This window comes from Marmota flaviventris, chromosome 15 (assembly GCF_047511675.1).
Source record: "Marmota flaviventris isolate mMarFla1 chromosome 15, mMarFla1.hap1, whole genome shotgun sequence".
NCBI lineage: Eukaryota > Metazoa > Chordata > Mammalia > Rodentia > Sciuridae > Marmota > Marmota flaviventris.
The window spans coordinates 58,857,278-58,880,156 of NC_092512.1; the positions used below are offsets into that span (position 1 = coordinate 58,857,278).

General features: G+C 36.5%; 1 protein-coding gene across 5 annotated transcripts; it reads left to right on the forward strand.

Moving 5' to 3' along the window:
- Positions 1-30: 30 nt before the first annotated feature.
- Eloc (elongin C) lies at positions 31-22,374 on the forward strand. Of its 5 annotated transcripts, none has more exons than XM_027950537.3 (4): positions 31-134; positions 13,432-13,484; positions 15,967-16,110; positions 21,954-22,374. In XM_027950537.3, the coding sequence occupies exons 2-4, from the start codon at positions 13,481-13,483 to the stop codon at positions 22,142-22,144; spliced, it is 339 nt and encodes a 112-aa protein (XP_027806338.1). In that variant the 5' UTR covers positions 31-134; positions 13,432-13,480; the 3' UTR covers positions 22,145-22,374. The 5 variants fall into 5 exon arrangements, with proteins under 5 accessions (XP_027806338.1, XP_027806332.1, XP_071458382.1 ...); XM_027950531.2 differs by lacking the exon at positions 31-134 and adding an exon at positions 223-302; XM_071602281.1 differs by lacking the exon at positions 31-134 and adding an exon at positions 1,539-1,617.
- Positions 22,375-22,879: the final 505 nt, after the last annotated feature.

The following is a 22,879-nucleotide window of genomic DNA, read 5'->3' on the forward strand; positions in this document are numbered from 1 at the left end:
ATCTAGAATCGTACTGGTGGAGGTTTGCCAGTGACGTCTCTTTGGAGGGCCTGAGTTACTGAAGGGGAAGGGAAGGGACGCTACGCACTTCCTGCAGACCCGTGGGCGAAGGACGGCGTCTCAAGCCTCACCAGGTACTAATCTCCCGCCCGTCGCAGAAAGCGGCAATGACCCGGCGGAAGTAATTCCTTCGACTGCCCCGGAACTCACAGGGGCAGGCAGCTGGGGGTGGGGGGGTGGCCCTGGAGTAGGGGCTGTGGCGGTACGAGGGGACTCGGCTGCGGTGGCTGCGAGGCTGACGAGTGAGTGTCGGGTTGGGGCGGGAACCGAGCTGCTGGTACGCGTGGAGAGTGAGGGAGGCTGGAACTGGGTGGTTTCACAGTCCCACTTCTCACCCCTTCCCATCTGGGCGGGGAAGGAACGGAAGCTCTTAACCTCCCGGGCCTCCCCAGCTCTTGGTTTGGGGGAGGGGAGAGGAGGTTGGCGGGACCTTTTCTGGCGCCCCTCGGTGGGCTTGGAAAGATGTTGAAGGAGGGGAGGCTCCCGGCGAGATTGGGCCTTCGCTGGGCTGAGCGCGGGAGGGTGGAGTTAGGAGTATGGCATCCCTCTCGTCTTTTTCTTTTTTCTTTAATCATGTGCGTTCAGTTCGTTCTTGTCTTGAAGTCAGTCTCTAGTCCCAGGAGTGGGTCCTCACTCTTCCAGCAGCGGGACCCCGAAAAGAGTTTATCTTCCAGGCAACTCCTTGGATGATCTCTGCCTGACTTTGGTTGGTTGGGGTTTTCGTGCATCTACATCCCAGTCTTGCCTGAAAGAAGGTATCAAATATAGTGTCCAATTGATTTCTTACTGAAATCTCTTTAGTAGCATTTAACTGTGGAATTTGGGTCATTTAGTGTGAACATTTCTATTGAGCATCTCTTTCAGTGTGGAAAGTAACTGAACTCTTTAGTCTTATTTATTTATATGTGGTTCTCAGGATCGAACCCAGTGCCTCACACATGCGCTCCACCACTGAGCCACAACCCCAACCCAATCTTTAGTCTTTATAAAAAACAAACAAAAACTTATTTTTAAAGTTCCAGATTTGCTTTTTGATCTCCAATTATTTCCTTTTTCGTTAAGTGGCCTAAAATGACAAATATCTAATCTCACCTACGTTATAATCATGTTGAAAAATCACAGTTCACATGTGAGTTAAAAAATTATTGGTATACAATAATTATGTATATTAGTGGGTTTCACTGTGACATATTTGTACGTGTACATAACATGATTTGGTTAATTTCATTTCCCAGTATCTCTCTTTGCCCTGCCTTTTTCCTCCTGGTGGTCCTTGTCCTCTCTTTTACTGGTCTCCTTTCTATTTTTACCAGATTCCTTTTTTTCTCTCTAATATCTATGATATAACATAACAGCTCTTGACTTTCTTGAGTCTGGTTAGTTTGCTTAACGTGATGTTCTGAAATTCCATCCATTTATCAGCAAATGACATAATTTACTTATTTTTTTATTTTTTTTTTAGAGAGAGAGAGAATTTTTAATATTTAGTTTTCGGCGGACACAACATCTTTGTTTGTATGTGGTGCTGAGGATCGAACCGGGCCGCACGCATGCCAGGCAAGCGCACCACCGCCTGAGCCACATCCCCAGCCCAATTTACTTATTTTTTAAAGCTAAATAAAACTCCATGATGTGTATGCAGTGAATATATGCCACATTTTCTTTATCCATTCATCTGTTGAGCCTGGTTACTGTGAGTTGCACTCCTATTGCTATAAACATAGGAATGCATGTATTGCTTCAGTTGACTTTAATTCTTTTGGATAAATACCAAGAAGTCACAAGTGGATTTATTCTTTCTAAAGATATAATGGCAAGGAAACAGCTGTGATTCTTCCCATCATGGATATTTGTTGTGATGATTCAGGGTTCTACTTCATTTTCATCTTGTGTTGATTTATGTATTTATTTTTATTTAATTTTTTGCAGTTTTGGGGATGGAACCCAGGGTTTCCCATATGCTAGGCAAGTGCTCTACTATACCCCCAGCCTCCTATTTAAATTTTTAAAAACTCTTTTTTTGTTAAATGTGAAGGTTTAGCCAAGTGTGGTGGCACATACTTGTAATCCCAGCATCTTAGGAGACTGAGGCAAGAGAATTGCAAGTTTGAGGCTAGCCTCTACAATTTAGTGAGGCCCTGCCTTAAATGATAAAGGGTTTGGTGATGGCAGGCACAGTGGCACATACCTATAATCCCAGCAACTCCAGAGCCTGAGTTAGGAGTATTATAATTTCAAGGCCAGCTTTAGTAACTTAGGGAGGTCCTAACCAATTTAGTGAGACCCTGTCTCAAAGGATGAAAAGGGCTGGAGATGTAGCTCAGCAGAGAACTCCCAGTTTCAGTCTCAGTACCATGGGCATGGAGAGTAAAGTTTTGTCTAAACTATCATTCAAAAATTACACATTTATTTCAAAAGGAGAGAATCTTTATCACTACTAGATGGTACTTCTGTAAGAAAATTAAGCAGTAGTTGACACCCAGAAATTATAGTCAGCCCCATATATCGAGTTCTAAAGTAATATTAGTTTAGTGCTTTTTTTTGGTATAATTTTCAAATGCTGCAAATTAAATTTATGCTCTTATGTGTTTATGCATTTCAGCTAACCTGCCATCCTAAATGATTTATTGTTCCATTATTATATAAGGTCAGACATAGCTCATCCAGTGGTGCCTCAAATTTAAAAAAATATTTATTGAGAATCTACTATTATTGTCACTGTTTCAGGCCTGCCCTCAAAGAACTTGAGAAAAGAGAGTATATGTATAAGTAATCAAATAATAGTTTCAGGTAGTGCTTAAAGGAAATATATCAAGATTAGGGGTTAGTGTAACTGGGATGGGAATGTCTAATTTTGATAGACTAATCAGGGAAGACCTCTCTGAGGAGTTGGTGTTTTAGCTGTCTTAAGGAAGACTTAAAGGAAGAATTTTTCAGACAGCAGCAACTGCAAATGCAAAGATCTTGAGATGTGAGTAAACTTGACCTATTCAGAGAATACTAAGAAGATCAAGGTGAGTGGAACATAGTAAAGGAGAAGTAGTGCAAGATGAGGTGAGAGAAGTTAACAAGAAATAAATAAGATTGGGGCCTTATAGTCCTCTTTCTATCTGTAATGAGAAGTCAAAGCATTAAAGGGTTTTGTGCAGGAAAGTGATACTGATTTATGCTTGAGATGGTAGTTTGCTGGGTGGAGAACAGACCAGCTGGGAAGAAAATGGGGAAACAATCTCATGAGTAGACTTTGTAGTATTCTATTTGAGATATGGTAGCTTGAACTAGAGGTATAGAGTTAGAAATAAATGAGAAATGGTCTGATTTGGAATTTAATTTGAAGCTGGAGTCAAATCAGTTCACCCTGGGACAAAAGAAAAAAAACAAAACTCAATGATCATATGTTTTGCCTGAGCATCATTTGAGTACCATTTACCAAAATGAGGAAGACTGGAAAGGGACCATGGTTTCTGGGAGAAGTCTCAGGAGTTCTATATGGGACTCGTTGAGTTTGAATATTAAGGTAGCTGAGAATATGTGAGAAGGCAAGTTAGAGGTTCATAACTTGCACTTAACAGAGAAACCAGTCTAGGAAGTTAATCTGGAAATCCTGTTTTATAGGTGATATTTAAATCTGTGTACTGGAGGACATCAAGCGAATGTTAATAGAGAATAAGGCAGAAAACTACAAGTGATAAAAGTAAAAAAAAAAAAACAGGAGAGTATAGCATTAGGAGCACTAAGGGAAAAAAAATATCTCAAGGAAGGGAGAAGGCAGTTGTGTAAAGTTGCAACAAATAAGGTGAGGATTAAAAATTGGCCACGTGACCATGCAAAATTTGATACGACGAGACTCTTGAGCAAATTGATAGGCCAAAAGTCAGATTGGAGTGGGTTTAGGAGTGGATGGCAACCTAGGGGTATAGTTTAGTGGTAGAGCACATTTTCCAGGCCCTGGGTTCAGTCCCCAGAACCAAATGAAAAAAAGAGGATGGTGAGTTGGAGGGCGTGAGGATATGAATGACAAAAGCAAGTCCTTAGGGGAAAAGGTATAGGACTCAGTGCTTAATGGAAGAGCTGACTATGGGCAAGATGTATATTTTTTTTTCAACTTTTGAAACAAAAACATGAATAGTATATGGTGTATAGATGCAGGTAAGTTGTAGGTAGGAAGATAAGGTAATTGAAGTGATTTATTTCAGTGTATTTTTAGCCCATCATTCTAAAGGTTCTTCTAAATGATTTTATAACGTACAGAATCTATGAGTAGATGTACACAATATATTGGAAATAACTGCTCATAATTTTTGCAAACTGAAACAAAGGAATCTGGAGATGTTTAAAAAGGTGATTAGGCAGTTTACAGGGTGAAGCAAACACTCAGAGGGAACATGCAGTGCTCTGTAAATTCTGTATTGTAGCTGGGCTCGCACATGCCTGTAATCTCAGCAGCTTGGGAGGCTGAGGCAAGAGGATCAAGAGTTCAAAGCGAGGCTCTAAGCAATTCAATGAGACCCTGTCTCTAATAAAATACAAAAAAGAGCTGGGGATGTGGCTCAATGGTTGAGTTAAATCCCCAGTACCCTCTCACCCCCACCTGCCCCTCCCCCCAAAAAAAATCTGTGTTGTGTGGAGATAAATGCTTAATAAAGATGGGAAATTGAGTTAAAGGCAGTTGTAAGGGCAAGGTGAACTTAAGATGGACTCAGGCATTAAAATGGTAGCGCTAGAAGGGACTTGTTGACACAATCTAGTTTATTTCCTTCATTTGGGAGACAAGAATCAGAAATCCTGTCCCTTAACCTAATATGGTCTCAAGATAGAAATTAAGGGTTTAGGATTCTTTTGCTTCTTATCCATGAGCCTCTAGGACTGAGGGATTTAAGATTAAGAACTAGAAATGGTTGTTAACATTTTTTAACAGTTGAACAAAAATTCAAAGAAAATTTTTATAACTCATAATAAAAATTATGTGAAATTCAAAATTCTCTGCTGTAAATAAAACTTTGTGGAAACACAATCATACTCATTTGTTTACATCTATCTTGCTGCTTTTGCCTTCTACTCATAGAGTTGAAGTAGTTGTGACAGAGAGCTTATGACCTGGCCTGCTAAGTATAAAATATTTACTTATCTGTCCCCTTACAGAAAAAGATTGCTATCTCCCACACTAAAATGTAATTTCCAGACTGGGAAATAAAGACTAAAATAATGTCTTTATTTTGTCCACAGATTATCTGAAGCATCTAGAAGAGTGTGTGTGTGTGTCTATACACATATATACATACGTGTTCATATGTAGATAGGCATAGATGAGTGAGCCTCTGGTTTGGAAATAATCATAGAAGTTAGTGTTTCGATGTGTTTGCTCTGTGCTAGGCACCATTCTAAGTGCTTTTTACATAAACTCATTCTTTAAGGCTCTGGGGTAGACTCTGTATTCCCATGTTATAGAAACTTAGGCACAGAAAGGTTATATAATTTCCCCCAAGGTGACATAGCTAGGAATCTGCAAAGGTCAGTTGCGTTTAAGCACTATTTTATGTGGAGGGCTAAAATCAAGTCTTCAGGGATGATAGAAAACAATACTAGAATGGTTAGGTAGGAGAAATGAAAGAGGATAGTGTTACAAAGGACTGTGTATCTTCCCCTGTGTTCTTAAATTAGGCATAAAAATCCATATCTCAGCCTGTGTTCCTTATCAGTCACTCTTTTGTTTCATAAGGCCCAACTCCCCAATCTCTGACCTCTTTTCCTACATTCTCTCCTTGACTCACTCCTCTGGCCAAACTGGTGTCTTGGTGTTCTCTTCCTTCAAAGATTCATTCTTTCAGGCCTCAGATAACCATATCTTACTCCCTACTTTGTATGGGTCTCTGTCAAGTGTTGGTGAAGCCTGTCTTTACCACCCTGAATACAATACCAGCCTCATCTCCTCTCTGCCCATTCCCTACTTACCTTACCCTGCTTTACTTTTCCCCATAGCTCTTCTTCTATCTCACACGTTATTTTAATCTTCTGTCCCCACCTTTCTTTCCATGAGAATCTTCTGTTAATGTTTTTCTCTGTGTCCCCAATGCCTAGGATAGTACTTGGCATTCTAACCCTCAATAACTACTTGTTGAAGGAGCTGGGTGTGGTGGTGCATGCCTATAATCCTAGTGACCCAAGAGGCTGAGGCAGGAGGATCCCAAACCTGAGACCAGGCTCAACAACTTAGACCCTGTCTCTAAAAATAAAAATAAAAAGGGCTGGAAAATAGCTCAGGGATAAAGCACCTCTGGCGCAATCTCCTGTACCACTAAAAAGTCCTGGTGGGAGGAATAGAATTTAGTGGTAGAAAGTGAAAAGCACTTAGAATGGTCCCTAGCATGCATGAGGTCCTGGGTTCTATATCCAGCAAAAGAAAGAAAAGGAAAGGAAAGGGGAAAAAAAATTCAGTAAGTTGAATAAGCATTTGTATGAGCCAAAGAACCCTTAAATATGAGTCCAGGAGGATTCATCTTTGACATCCAGGCCAGTATTTGAGCTATTCTGTACCACAAAAGTTCCCAGGACCTATCTACCCCACCCAACTCACCTGTATGATCTGGGGCCACATTAATGAGTCTTAATTTGAAGTCAAACATAAAAGTTATATCAGGCATCACAGATGAAGATAGAGTGGGGAGCTAGCAATGTTTTCTGTGATAGGTTAGTGTCACCTTATACTGAGCTGTGGAAAATTCTAACGTATATATTTAGACACTGAAGGTCCCAGGGGAGAATCCAGATAAGAGTAAATATTCGAGAGTTTTGTAGTTAAAAGTAACATAATTTTCCAGTTCTCAGGAAACAAAACAGTATAAACCCTGAGTTGTTGTAGAACAAACTTGTTCATCTTTAGCTCAATAGAATGATTTCTTATCCTTCGAATTATGAGTTGTAATAGGTTAAATGGAAAATGTTTGGAGCCTGCTTCAAAGATCTTTAACAATGGTAAGTACTAATTAGTAATTAAAGGTAACTGATATCTAGTTATTAAGGTAGAAAATTCTAAGGTACAGTTTTAGTCAACCTCGGACAACTTAACCCAGATATCTCTGCAATGGTATATTCTTATTAAAGTTCATACCAGCCCATGTGGTAGGTATTAATATTCTTATTCTTTAAGCTGAGATGGAACAATTTAAGTCTACAGAGTGGCACTGTGGGGATCTAAACATGCAGCCACCTGGTCTCCCTTAACTGATGGCAGAAGAGTGGACCCAGGCAAGCACAGGAGTGGGGATCCAATTTATGCTATAAGGTTTCAGTAAGAAATCCTCTAGCCTAGCATGGTGGTACACACCTAAATCCAGGCTACTGGGGAGACTGAGGCAGGAGGATTGCAAGTTCAAGGCTAGCCTGGGCAATTTAGTGTCTCAAAATAAAAAGGGCTGGGGAGATAGCTCAGTGGTAGAACACTTCTGGGTTCCGTCCCCAATATAGCAAAAAGAAAAATAATATCTGTTGAAGGAATGAATTTGTAAACTGGTTTCCAACAACACTGAGTTATGCTGTATGCCCACCATCCAAGCTGTTTGACTTTGCTCATTACTTTGCCTGGATCACTCTCCCCTTACAGTCTAGCCTGATAAAAACGTCTTTATCCATTGAGACTCATCAAAAGCTATTTTCCTTTTATGGCTGTTCACTTAACAAATTTTCTATTGCAGCCTTGTACCTCAGAATTACTTGCTTTGAAACAAACTCCCCATCCTCCTCTGGTAGAATCTACATTTTTATTAAATCTAGGGTAATGTCAGTATGTCTTTGGAAAGGTTAATCAGACAGAAAACCTTCCTGGATTGAAAACATCTTTGGAGTTAAGAGACTGCAGCTTCAGGGGCCGGAGTCGGGGCTCAGTGGTAGAGCGCTTGCCTAGCACATGTGAGGCACTGGGTTCAATTCCCAGCACCACATAAAAATGAACAAATAAAATAAAGGTATTGTGTCCGCCTACTAAAAAAAATTTAAAAAGAGGGAGAGAGAGACTGCAACTTCAGTGGGCGAGGTGGCCCACGCCTGTAATCCCTTTGGCTCAGGAGGCTGAGACAGGTGGATCTTGAGTTCAAAGCCAGCCTCAGCAATGGCGAGGCTCTAAGCAAATCAGTGAGACCCTGTCTCTAAAAAAAAAAAAAAAAAAAAAAAATACAAAATTAGTGGTCGAGTGCCCCTGAGTTCAATCCCCCATAACCCTCCCACCCCCTCCCCCCAAAAGAGATACAACTTTAGAAAAGCCATCAATAATTTTTTTAAACTTTTTCTTTCACCTTATATTTTTTAAATTGAGGTATAATGTACATATAGGGAAATGCTCATTTTCTCTCAGTTTGTGAGTTTGCTTTTTGATTTCTTCATGGCGTGTGGGTTTCTTCTATTTTTTGTTTTTTTAATGGGTGTTTTTGCTTTTTTTTTTTTTTTTTAAGGAATCCAGTTTTTAAAATTTGTGCTTTCTGTATCTTTTATGAGAAATCTTTGCCTACATGAATATTATGAAAATGCTCTGTTTTCTTCTAGTAGCTTTATTATTTTGCCTTTTACATTTAGCTCTGTGAAATATCTCAGATTTTTATGTATGGGGAGAATAACAGTTCTTTTCCAGATTGCTGTCTAGTTGTTCCTGAATCATATGTTGAAGAGATTTTCCTTTCTAGCCATTTTGTTTTTGTTTTTGTTTTTTCCTATACATATGCTTTGATTTACTTACTGGTATAAGGATTCAGAAAAGCCATACTTATTTTTGCAATTTGCTATGAAACAGACGTAACCCACCAAAACATAAATAATTAGTGACCATCACATCATTCACTTTATATCTAAGGACTACTTAACATGACTGTGTCTGTTATAGGGTTCATACTTTGCTTCTTTTTATTTTTTGAGACTGTTCTTGCTCAGTTGCTGAGGCTGGCCTCAAACTTGTGATCCTCTTGCTTCAGTCTCATGAGTGAGTTGAATTGCAAGAGTGTGACTCGAGATCATTACATTCTTACATCAAGTTAAGAATCATCAGGTCAACCATTTGTCAGCTTTTCATTGCTGTGACAAAATACCTAAAAAAAAAATCAACTTTAAAGGAGGAAAAATTTATTGTGGCTCATGGTTTCAGTCTGCGGTCATTTGGCCCCATCTCTCTGGGCCTGTTTTGAGGCAGTGCATCATGGTAAAGGAGTGGTAAAGCATTGCTGCTCACCTCATGGCATCTAAGACCAGGGAGAGAGAGCAAGAGAGGAGCTAAAGACAAGCCCAAACTTAATGAAAAGCCATCTCCAAAGTTTCCACAACCTCCCAATAGTGCCACCAACTGGGGAATCAAAGCATTAAAGACATATGAGCTTTTGCGGGGCGTTTAAAAAATCAATTTTAAATCATAGATGAAATACATGAATAGATACTCCATTTAGAAGAATATTTCAGACAAGCCTACATTCTCTATTGGCTATGTCTCTCTTTACCAGTCTTTATGCCAGTGATAAGGATTATTATCAGTTTGGAAACTATCTTTCAAGACCTTTTTCTAGTCATATACACTTTAGAGCATGTATTCACACATTCTTTTTTTTTTTAATTTTTTTAAAGAGAGAGAATTTTAATATTTATTTTTTTAGTTTTCGGCGGATACAACATCTTTCTTTTGTATGTGGTGCTGAGGATCCAACCCGTGCTGCACGCATGCCAGGCAAGTGCGCTACCGCTTGAGCCACATCCCCAGCCCCAACACATTCTTATTTATCTGCAGATTAGAAGGTGAGAAGCCACTTCTGTTACCTAAGGGACATCAAATTGTACTTATCATTCTAACATACTTTTTTAAAAGTCAGTGGTTTATTTTGTGGGCCTTTTGTGTCATTATATGTAGACTTTTACCTTATTCACAGCCCCACAATATTTCAAACTATGGGTATAATATTTTCATTTAGCTCATGCCCTAATTGATGAACCTTTTAAAGCATTTTAGTTTTCTCATGTGTACATATTGTGGTAACTATTCTCCTTGCCTTTGCACACAGTGCTAGTGTTTCTGTAATGTAAATGCCAAGAAGTAAATTCCACAAAGATTTTTAATTGATACTATTGATGCTTTCCAAGACTGTATAGCCATTTCTTTAGTGTTATCCATCCCTGCCTCCTCCACTTAATTTTAGATGGTTTTAAAAGTAAACTTTGCATTTTTTTGTGATTAGTTTTGGAACCAAGCAATTTTTCTTATTTATTTATTTTGTGGTGGTGCTGGGGATTGGACCTAGAGTTTTACACATGCTAGGCAAGCAAGTGCTTTACCACTGTGATACATCCCCACGCCTGACCTCCATCTTTAACCTGTTTAGTTCATATTCCCAGAACTCAGCTTAGTTATCCAACAAATATTCAAACTGAATTTTTTTTTCCTCTCCAAACTTACATTTCTACAAGTAATTCACGGGTCACAAACTTAATTACGTTTCACATATTTTTAAATTCTCTCTAAGAATTAGGAAATTTTAATTCTTAATGTTGATTTAGTCTTTTCTCTGTTAGTGACAGTGAACCTTTCCCTCCCTTCTTAATCTCTGTTGTATAAATGGTAAAACTGATTTACTATATTAAGTCTGTAGAGAAACTGTTGCTACCCAAAGGGCTTCTAAGATGACTGCATGGTTGCTTAGCTACTGCTAGTTAAATAAACATTTTAGATGTTTTACTCTGGAAATTGTCCAGATAGAAAAGTTGAAACTTGAAATTCTTGTACTTCAAGTCTTTCTAGAATTTTTTTCTTTTTTAAATAAGGATTACAAAGTACTGTAAAAAGAAGATGACATTGATGAATATTTTAATTGCCTATTATTATAACATGGCATAATACTATTTTTAAAGCTTAGAGAACTACCTAAGGATTTATATCAGCAGCTCTCAAGAGAAGTAGAAAATAAGTTTAACTGGAGCCAGCATTAAGAACAATAATTCTGTAGAAGAGCTGTTATTTAAATAAGATACTGTCTGTAAAGCATTTATTGCAATCTTTACCAATTATTAAAGACCCACAATTTGTTGGTTAAAATATAATATGCCAGTTTTGCCCTTTTTCTCTGTTTTAGCTCACATTAAAACTAGTGCTTTAAATGTGTTCCTGTTTAAAGTGTTCAAGGCTAAGGTAGGTTTGATTGGGGGGTTAAGGTCTTACAATGTAGTCAAAGCTGGCCTCAGACTCCTGGGTTCAAGTGATTCTTCTGCCTCAACCCCCCCTAGTAACTAGTACTACAGACATATGCTTCCACCATCAGCTCAAGAGATTTGATTTCTACCACTATGTCACTATGGGAGCAAATCACTCAAGCTTTCTGAACATCTTCTTTCCTAAACTGAGGGATTTGATTGGTTATCTCCCAAGTTCTTATACTAAAATGTCATGTTTCATTTTCTTGATTCCTTAAGGCTAGAATTAAAATATTGCTCAGTAAGTTCTTAGAATATGTGTGTGTACATGCGTGCATGTGCTAGGGATCAAACCCAGGGCCTTATGGCATTCTAGGTAAGCACTCTGCCACTGAGCCACAAACCCAGCTCCAGGATATACTATTTTCCTATTGGTGACAAATAATATTTGTATAAAAAAGACCCTTTCAAGAAATGCTGTCATGTTGTTAAAATACAAATTATTGGGCTGCGGGTATAGCTCAGTGGTAAGGTACTTTTCTAATATGTGTGGGACCCTGGGTTCACTTCCCAGTACCACATACACACAAAGTATAAATTACTTGAAGGGCGGGTGCTGGGATACCGACCTTTTTTTTTTTTAGGAATCTGTTATTTTGGGAAATATTAAGATTTTTCAAATTATATGTATTTTGGAGGGGGTGGGTACTGGGGATTGAACTCCGGGGCCCTCAACCACTGAGCCACATCCCCTGCCGTATTTTGTATTTTATTTAGAGACAGAGTCTCACTGAGTTGCTTAGTGCCTCAGCCTCCTGAGCCGCTGGGATTACAAGCATGCGCCACCATGACCAGCTTCAAACTGTATATTTTTACCATTTTGTTGTTAAATTTCAGATCTTAGGTAGCCTATATACAGAAAGAATGGAAGACTAAGATTATGTAGATGTACACACTTAATATAAGTAGAAGACAAGTCTTTTTTTTAATATATTTTTTTTAGTTATAGTGTGACACAATGCCTTTATTCCATTCGTTCATTTTTACGTGTGTTGAGGATCAAACCCAGGGCCACGCATGTGCTAGGCGAATGCTCTACCACTGAGTGACAGCCCCAGACCCCAAGTCTTGTCTTTTTAAATTTTTGTGGAAGCTTCTTCCTATTGGGTATATCATGTTTTCATTCTTTGAAACCAATATTTGCTTACTGTCTACCACTATATAGTAAATGGATACAGAGCTTCTGGTATCCTTACCGTGTTGAGTAAGGAGTCATTGCCTGGCTGGCACATGGACATGTAGGAAAGCACAAGGTTCAGTATCCAGGGTATTTATTGAGTTCCCAATATGTAGACATGATTGATGGAATCATGACCAAAAAGGCTGAACTCAATCCTCAGCCCCCTCCATCTGAAGTCTTTTTCCAAGGTCCTCAAATTCCTCCAGCCTGAGTCCTCTAGTTAGCTTACAATATCTAGAAGCCTTCCAGTCAATTGGTTAGCATAAAGTAGGTGAATAATGAATAACAAAGACACTGTTATCATTAGGGAAATTTTAAGGGTTTAGAGGCTACTTTCCAGAAAGGAGGGACAATGGCCTGCCAAATCCTTCTGTTCTACAATAGACCCATAGTTTTCTTTAGATTATTGGCTGAGCTGGGGATGTGGCTCAAGCGGTAGCGCGCTCGCCTGGCATGCGTGCGGCCTGGGTTCGATCCTCAGCACCACATACAAACGAAGATGTTGTGTCCGCCAAAAACTAAAAAAATAAATAAATATTTAGATTATTGGCTGAGACCTTTACTCAAAAAAAAAAAAAAATAATAATAATAATAATAAAGAAACACTGCCTTATCTCAGTGTAGCATTTTTCTTTATCATTATGATGCATGTTTGAATTTTCATATGCTGTACTTTTTTAAGCATATGTATTAACTCAACATGGCACATACTTTACAACCTCCCCTTAGTACCACCAACCCCCAATTTAGAATGGTTATTTATTATACTTCTATTTTAAATAATCTTCCTACAATTCAGAATCCCCATCTGATCAATTCACAAAACATTTTGATATCCTTTACTTGGTTGATAGAAGTGTATGTTGGAGTTATAACCCCCATGCATAAGAAGGAGAGTCCTTAAACTGTTAACACCAAGAATGTGTTAAATAACAGTGAGCAAAAACATTAATCTTATTGTGGTGTTGTTAAATTTTCAGGAAACTACTCACGTTCCTGTGGAACCAAACTAGAATTTATAAGAACATAATGGGTAAGTTATGTAAAGATAATTTTGTGTTTCAATTAGTAGAAGCTATTTTTTCTTCTCAAAGACAGACCTTCAGAGTCATTGAATGAAAGTAAGAAAATGGTTAGAGTAAACTGAAATTAGTTGTTTAAGTTAAGACTTGTGTTTATTGTACGTTCCTGAAAGGCACATCAGTAACAATATTGTGCCAGATCAAATTGGTAAAATGCAGTGAGTAATTGTACCTTAAGAAATTTGAGGGCTCATGGGGTTGTGGCATGGCTCAGTGGTGGAGCGCTCATCTAGCATTTGCGAGGCCCTGGGTTCGATCCTCAGCACCACATAAAGACAAATAAATAAAATAAAGGTATTTAAAAAGAAAAAAAAAAAGAAATTTGAGGGCTCAGGAAGTAGTTCAGTGGTAGAATGTTTACCTGGCATGTGTGAAGCCCTGGCTTGAAAACCCAACACTGCAAAAAAAAAAAACAAAAAAGGAAAAGGAAAAGAAATTTGAAACTTCCCCAATAAATATAAAATGGTTTAACTTGGGGGTGGGAATTAGAAACATAAATTGAAATAACTGATAGCTTTTTAGTTTTGTTCTTAGACATTGACAATAACTGTTAAAATTCTGTATGCTTGAATAGTCTTATCATTTAGAAGTTATTTACATCTTTATAAGTTCCCCAGACTTTATTACGAAAAATTAATTACACTATCATAGCTTTCATTGGATACTTAATCTTTTGTCTCAATTTGCTTTCTCTGCATGTTTGTTTGTGTTTTTCTGTACTCATTTAAGACTTATAGAATAACACTTCACATCTAAACACTTAAGCATTTATCTCCTAATTTAGTCCATATTCGGAATTTCCCAACAGTTTTAGTAGTATTCTTCACAGCAGGTTTGCTTATTTTAATCTATTAATCCAGTCAGGGATCACTTATTGCATTAACTTGTCTCTCGTTCTTTTAAACAATTCCCCACTTTTTGAGGGGTGGGGAGAAGGACTTTTCATGACTGTTTTGGAGAGTAGGCCAATAGTTTAAAGACTATTTTTCAATTTTAAATTTGTCTGTTTCCTTGTGATTATATTCAGAGTAAATATTTTTTGCAGTAATAGGTGATTTTAATATTTATTAATCTTAGTTTTAGGGCTTTCTGAGTTAACTATTAACAAATCGGTAAGTGGATTTTTTAAAGATTTTTAAAAAATTTTTTTAAAAATTGTAGATGGACACAATACCTTTATTTTATTTATTTTTATATGGTGTTGGGGATTGAACCCAGTGCCTCACACATGCTAGGCAAGCGCTCTATCACTGAGCCACAACCCTAACCCTCCTATATTTTTAAAGTAAGCTTTAAGATACTTTGGTATGTTAGTAACCATAAAAGATAAAGTTCTAGGATAGTACAGAATTGTAAAAGGTATGTATGTGAGAAAAGATCTTAAGGGGATGTACCAAAAATATGTATATATGTACCATAAAAAAAGTTAAATTGAGTGGACTACCGTGGCTGAAACCAGTGCAGTAGCAATGGGGATAACTGGTAGTATGCATTCTCTGTTTTCATCTCTACTTTGAATTTTTTTCTTTTCTTTTCTTTTTGCTGTGTATGGGACCAAACCCAGGGCTTTTGAGCATGGAAGGTAGGCACTTTATCACTGAGCTATAACACCCAGTTCCCTCTACTTTGAATTTTTAAAGACTGATTCTGTCTAAATTCATTATGTTAAAACCATGCAATAATTTAAATTGGTCAGTAAATGTCTTTTAAGATTGTTTGTATGGGGACAGGGGTTGTTGCTCAGTGGTAGAGCACTTGCCTCACATGTGTGACGCCCTGGGTTCAATCCTCAGGACCACATATAAATAAACAAATAAAATAAAAGTATTGTGTCCATCTACAACTAAAAATATTTAAAAAAAAAAAAAAAGATTGTTTTTATGTATCAGGAATAAAATGCCAAGTAAAAGAAGGCTTAACTTATAGAATTTGGGACTTGGCGTATAAACACTATGCATCTTATTTCTAGAAAAGTATATCAGGAAATAGGGTTAAGTCATTTATTTAATATTTTATCTTTATCTTCGCATTTGATTGTGCTGCTTTGGCAACCAAAAAAAATTTTTTTTGTCAGTACCTCCTTGAAAAAGATTGGTAAGTTTTCATCTAATATATCCTTTGATCTAGAGTTTATGCTGACAGTGGAAAATATTTAGAGAATGATAAAACAAGGTGTTAAAAACTTTAAAGTTGGAGCTGAGGGTGTGGTTTAGTAATAGAGTGCCTACCTAGTATGAGCAAGGCCCTGGGTTCAATCCCCAGCACTGAAAAAAAGGAAAAAAACTTTGAAGTCTCAGTGGCTGTTACCTTCCAGAAATGTTTATTGTCTTGAACTTCTCAAATATTAAAACTGTTTGGTTTTAGTATACTAGTGTGATTCAAGAATCATTTCAATTAAATTTAAAAAAATAATCATTTTACTACCAACTTTAGATGGAGAAGAGAAAACCTATGGTGGCTGTGAAGGCCCTGATGCCATGTATGTCAAATTGATATCTTCTGATGGTCATGAATTTATTGTAAAAAGAGAACATGCACTAACATCAGGAACAATAAAAGCCATGTTGAGTGGCCCAGGTAAGTAGTTCTTTTCCTTAATGTTTGATAAATGTATTTTTTTAAGTTTAATCAAATGAGTCCTATTTAAAGAAAAAGTCTTCTAATGTTATTTCCTGGTTGTGTTGTACTGGGAAAAAAATTAGTGTGTGCCATTTTCTATTTTCATTTATTTACCCTATAAATTTCAACAAAAACAAATTGATTACATGGTAATAGGAAGGTTTGTTTTTTTTTACATTTAGTTTCCATTGTCATCTTTTACTGTAGATTCTAGTGATTTTGTTCTAGTTTGATAGAAAGGTTATTTCTAGAAGTTCAACATCTCCCAGATCTCTATTTTTAACATTTTTTTCTTAAAAATAAATTTAAAATTAAAAAAAAAAAAAAAACGTAGTATAGAATTAACTGTTTTAAAGTGTACAGTTCATTGCCATTTACTGTGTTCACAATGTTGTGGAGCCTAGTTGCAGAACATTTTCATCACTCTAAAATAAAACCCCATACTCACTAAGCTATCACTACATATCATTCTTCTCTTCTCACCTTTCCACATCAGACAACCAATATGCTTTCTAATTTTCTTATTCTGGACATTTCATATAAATGTAATCATACGCTATGTGACCTTTTGTATCTGGCTTTTTTTCACTTGACATTAATGCTCTCAAGGTTCATATATGTGGTAACATATATATTACTTTAGTCCTTTTTATGGTTGAATAATATTCTATTGTGTGAATATAGAACTTTTTAAAATCTGTCAGTCTTAGTTGATTAATATTTGGGTTGTTTCTACCTTTTGGCTACTATGAATAGTGCTGCCTTAAACATTTGTATGCAGGTCATTTGTTTGAATACTTGGTTTCCGTTCTTTTGCATGTATATATAGGAGTAGAACTGTATGATCATATAGTAATTCTACATTTAACTTTTGGAGGAACTATCAGATTCCTTTCACAGAAGCTGAATCATTTCACATTTCTACCAATAGTATACTAGAGTTCCAGTTTTTATGTATCCTGGCCAATATGTATTATTGCCTATATTATAATGTATTATTGCCTTTTTGGTTGTCGGTTTTTCTAGTGAGTATGAAGGGATATTTCACTGTGGTTCTGATTTGCATTCCTTAATAATTAATGATGTTGTATTTTTTTCATGTATATCTTCTTTGGAGGAATGTCAATGTCTGTTCAAGCCTTTTTCCCATTTTTGGTGTTGAGTTTTAAGAGTTGTTTGTTTGTTTTTAAGTTTTTATTGGTTTTGTTTTGTTTGACCAGGGCCTCCCCACCACCGAGTAGCATCCCCGATCCCTTTTTATTTATTTTAAGACAGGGTCTCGATAAGTGCCCAGCCTGGCTTTTAATTGCAATCTTTCTGCCTCAGTCTACCAAGTAGCTGGGATTATAGATGTGCACCACACTCAGCCTGTAAGAGTTGGCTTTTTGTTGGTTTTTGGTACCGAGGACTAAACTCAGGGGCACTCGACCACTGAGCCACATCCCTGGCCTTTTTTTTCGTATTTTATTTAGAGATAGAGTCTCACTGAATTGCTTAATGCCTTGCTTTTTGCTGAGGCTGGCTTTGAGCTCTTGATCCTTCTGCCTCAGCCCCTCAAGCTGCTGGGATTACAGGCCTGCACCCATGCGCCCAGCTGTTTTGGTTTTCTTTTTTTGTTTGTTTGTTTAGTACCAAAGGTTTAACACAGGGGAACTTTATACAGAGCCACATCCTTGCTCTTTTTTTATTTTTTATTTTGAGATAGGGTCTCATTAAGTTGCTGAGGTTGGCCTCTTAACCTCCTGCATTTGCTGGGATTATTGACCTATGCCACCATGCCCAGTTTTGTTAGAGTTCTTTATACATTCTTGATATTAGTCCCTTATCTAATACATGATTTCCAAATAAATATTTTGTTCTGTTCCATGGGTTGCTTGCTTGCCTTCCCCCTATTTTCTTCTTCCCTCCTTCATTTTCCAGTCTCGCACATGCCAGGCAAGCTTTCTACCACTAAACTCTTAAGTCTTTAGTTTTTTTGTTTTTTTTTTAATAGTGTCATTTGAAGCGTATGTTTTTTTTTTTTTTTTTTTGATGAAGTATAATTGTTTGATTTTTGTTCTTATGTCCTTTCTGCAACCATATCCATCAACATGAAGATTTAATTAAGTTAGATTTCCCCTGCATTTTCTTCTAGGAGTTTTATGGGTTCAGCTCTTATAATACTTAGGTTTTTTGTTTTAGATTAATTTTTGTGTATGGTGTTGGGTGAGAGTTAAACTTCATTCTTTTGCATGAGGATATCTACTACTTGTGTATTGAAGAAACCACTCTTTTCCCTCTTGAATGTTCTTGGTATCCTTGGTAAAAATTGGTTAACCAGAGATGTGCATGTTTATTTCTGGGCTCTCTATTCTGTTTATCTATATGAAAATTGTTTCAGTTGCTTGAATCCCTTATTCCTTATCTATATTTTTTTACTATGAAAATTTTAAAGCAAAACCAGAAATGCAATCGTGTAATATACCTCCATGTGCCAAACTTCAGTAGTTATTAATATTTTGCCCATCATATCTTGTTTTACCTACTATCCCTATTTTGGGAGTATTTCAAGAAATTCCCTGACATTTTGTCATTTCACTTGCAAACTCTTGTGGCCTTTTTTTGTTTGTTTTTGTGTTTTTTTGTGGTGCAGTACTAGGGTTTGAATCCAGGGCTTCTTACATGCTAAGCATATGCTCTACCACTAAGCTACATCCTTGGGCCCCGCGCGCACCCACCCCCCTTTTTTTTCCGTTTTGGACCAGGTTACACTAAGTTGTACTGGCTGGCCTTGAACTTTTAATCCTCTTCCCCTAGCCTCCGAGTAGCTGGGATTATGTATGTGCCACCATTCCAGCTATATCACATCTTTTACAAGTCAGGATTGACTGGTGGGTTCCAGGGTTGTCAAGCTGATTCATGCATAAAAATTCCCTAATCTGACTTTCATATAATGGCTTTAGAATTCATTGTGATTATTATTGAGGTTTTACTTCATTTGGGATTAAAAATAGTGATTTACTAATTCTGTGATTTCTTCTGCATTTATTAGCTAGAATTCTATTTAAAAAAAAAAAAAAACTATTCAGTTACCTTGAAATAAAGTCTGTGTGGGAAAAGCAAGATAATTGCTTGAATTTTTTTCATTGTACATAAAATTTTTCATTTATCAATGAATTGATTCTCCTTCACCTTCCAAATAGTATAGTGTTTTGTTCTTAATTTTTGAGTTTTGATATATCATTTGAACTTTTGACTTATTATATTTGATGTTTTCTTTTGGATGTAGGGTGATGAAGCCTTATCATTGTTGTCCAGGCTGGCCTCAAACTCCTGGGCCCAAATGATCCCACTAACTCAGCCTCTCAAGAGCTGGGTCTGCAGACATATGCCATTGTGCCTGGTTCTGTCTTTCTCACTGATGCTAAAATTCCTTCATTTTTGTGCCAGAAAGAGCTACCTCAGTGTGACTTACAATAGTGTTTTGTTGTTTGTTCTGTTTTTCAGTGCTCTGGGACTCGATCAAAACCAAGGCGTTGTGTGTGCTAGGCAACCACTTTACCACTGAACCATATCCCAGCCCAGTTCCTATGTCCTTTGGACATGATGTCCTTAGTCTTAGATAGCTATATTATTTTTTGTAATATTTCCCAGGTTTGTCATATACAGTATTTCCCAGTCCTGAATGTGCTATTTTCCCCAAGAGCCATGTTTTCTTCAGCTAGAAAATGGTATTTAGGGACCGCAGTCTAGCTTTTAGGGGTACTTAATGCTCCTGGGTTGAATCAATTTTAGGCTTTCTACTGGACAATGCTAAGAAATAGTTTAGGGGGTAAGAAATCATAAATGCCAACAAAATTTTATTTTAAAATTATGATGAGAAAGCCTTTGCTTTTGTTAAGCTTTATTTTCTTTAATTTAAAAACACGAGTTTTAATCTTTGAGGGAGCAGGAAAATATTTAGCCCAAAATTAATATTTGTATAAAAAGGAATGAAGTATTGATGCATGCTACAATGGGAACATACATCTAAAACTTGCTCGATGAAAGAAATGAAAAAGGTCACATTATATGTAATGATTTCACTTATATGAAATGTCCAGACTAGGTAAATACAAAGACAGAAAGCAGATTGGTGTTTGCTAGATGTTGGGGGTAATGGGGAATGAATGTTTTGAACTAGATGGAGGGTACAGTTGCATAACACTGTGAATGTATAAATGCCACTGAATAGTACACTTTAAGATGTTTGATTTTAAGTTATATGAATTTCACCTTTAAAAAATTGTCTGGTATCAAAAAGTTAATAAGTACCTATTGATAATATATTCAAAAGAGGGAATTTAAATTTTTGACACACCAAAATTTACTTTGCTAAGTCCTACTCTCTTTCTTCTTACCTCACTCCAACCAGTGGAAACCTACTGGAAACTTTTTAAAATACTACATTCTCAGAAAGTGTATTTTTTTAAATATTTATTTTTTAATTATAGGTGGACATAATATCTTTATTTTATTTTTATGTGGTGCTAAAGATCGAACACAGTGCTTCACGCATGCTAGGCAAGTGCTTTACCTCTGAGCCACGACCCCAGCCCTCAGAAAGTGCATTTTGAGATTTAAATGCTTTTTATATTCAATATACATGATAGTGCAAAATCATTAAAAATCTTGTCCCTATCAGTAAAGGCTAAATGATGTGACTTTCATGTGGCTAAAAATTCTGTAAGGAATGGGACTTGAAAGGTAGCTCAATTGGTGGAGTGCTTACCTTCCATGCACAAAAGTGTTCAGCCCCCAGCACTACCAAAAATTTTTTTGAGGAATGACTGAAAACTGATAATGAATTATTAGTAAATACTCACAAAGAAAATGATTAGTAAATACAGAGAAGTGTCTTACGAGGAAATCCCATTACATGATCATATTTTAAAAAAAACTGAAAGAGGAAACAATCAATTTTCTTGCCTGAAGATTTTTTTAGAATATATATTTCTCAGGCTAGGGTGTAGCTCAGTGGTAGAGCATGTGCTTAGCATGCACAAGGCTAAAAAGCATCTATCTTATGATTTTATTCTTTATATGCTCACTCTCATTACCAAAAGAGCCAAATTAGAAAATCTATGATTTGCCCTGACTTTATTTTTACATGGCAATTCAATACTGCATAGGACTCCTGATGACCTGTAAAGACTTGACTCCTGATTTAGCTTTTTCTTTCTTTTTTCCCCTTCAGTAATCAGACCACCAAGATTTTAGGAAAAGCTATTTTAAGTCTCTAACCCATGAGGACAGAATTAGAATCTTAAAATTCAGTCTTATGAATCTCAAAACTCTATCTTTAATAGATTTTTGTTGTTTATATTCAAATCAGAGTTAAATAATTTGATGACAATTAGGATTTTTTATTATTATTATTCTTTTAATAATTATTAGCTTGCTAGGACTGCCACAACAAAGTACCACAGACTAGATGGCTTAAACAACAGAACTTAATTCTCTGACAATTCTGGAGTATAGAAGTTGAAATTAAATTCTCAGTAGGCAGGGTTGAATTCTCCTAAGACTTCTTTCTTTGCCTTGTTAGATGGTCATCTCCCTATGTCTTTACATGGTCTTCTCTCAGTGTCTGTGTCCTTTATCTCTTGTGAGGATACCAATTATTGGTTTACCACCAATTTTAATTTAATCACCTCTTTAAAGACCCTATCTCCAAATATATTCACATTCTGAGGTACTAGGAGGTCTAAGACTCCAACATAGGAATTTGAGGGGGAACACTATTCACAGCCCATAACATACACAATCCTTTTGTTTTACAGGTCAGTTTGCCGAAAATGAAACTAATGAGGTCAATTTTAGAGAAATTCCATCTCATGTGCTATCAAAAGTATGCATGTATTTTACCTACAAGGTTCGCTACACTAACAGCTCTACCGAGATTCCCGAATTCCCAATTGCACCTGAAATCGCATTGGAACTACTGATGGCTGCGAACTTCCTAGATTGTTAAATAAAATAAATTATAATAAACTGTTAATTTTTTTTCAGTATTTAATATTTGTAGTTCAGTTAGTAATTTTTTCATATATAGCATGTTGCCTGTATGCAATTGAACTACAAATTTAATTGCAAAGCAGATTTTCTTCTGTTCTTTTGCATAGCAATCAAAGTTAAAATTTGTTTCATACATCAACAAATTAAGGACATTTTCACAAACTGAGAAATAAACAATTATGCCAATTTGTAGGTGGTTTTGTTTATCCTTTGGATGTGACTTTTAAAATTAGAACGATGATACAATAAATGCTGAAATATAGGCATAAACGAACATGTTCTACAGGTAAATAATGGGGCTATGTATTTTTGTTTTTAGTGTTTTTTTAAAAAAAAAACTTATTCTGATCTATAGCCACTGATAGCATTACTAGAGTTATGCAAATAATTACATAATAAACATGTTTATAACTTAGCCAAAAGTTGATTTTTGTAATTCAAAGAATGAGAGTTGAAATTTCTTATGTGTTTTTTGATAAACCGCAGTATTATTTAAGTGTATCTTGTGTTTTGTTTATTGCTACAATTTAAGAACTTTATTTAAAAACAATTTGGAAGATCACTAGGTACAACTAGTGACTGTTTGAACTGTAAGCCATGGTCAACAAGTTAAACTTCGACTTAGATCCTGTTCATTGTGCATTTGGGGCAATCCAAAGTACTGTACTTTCGTTAACTTTCAAGCTTCCTT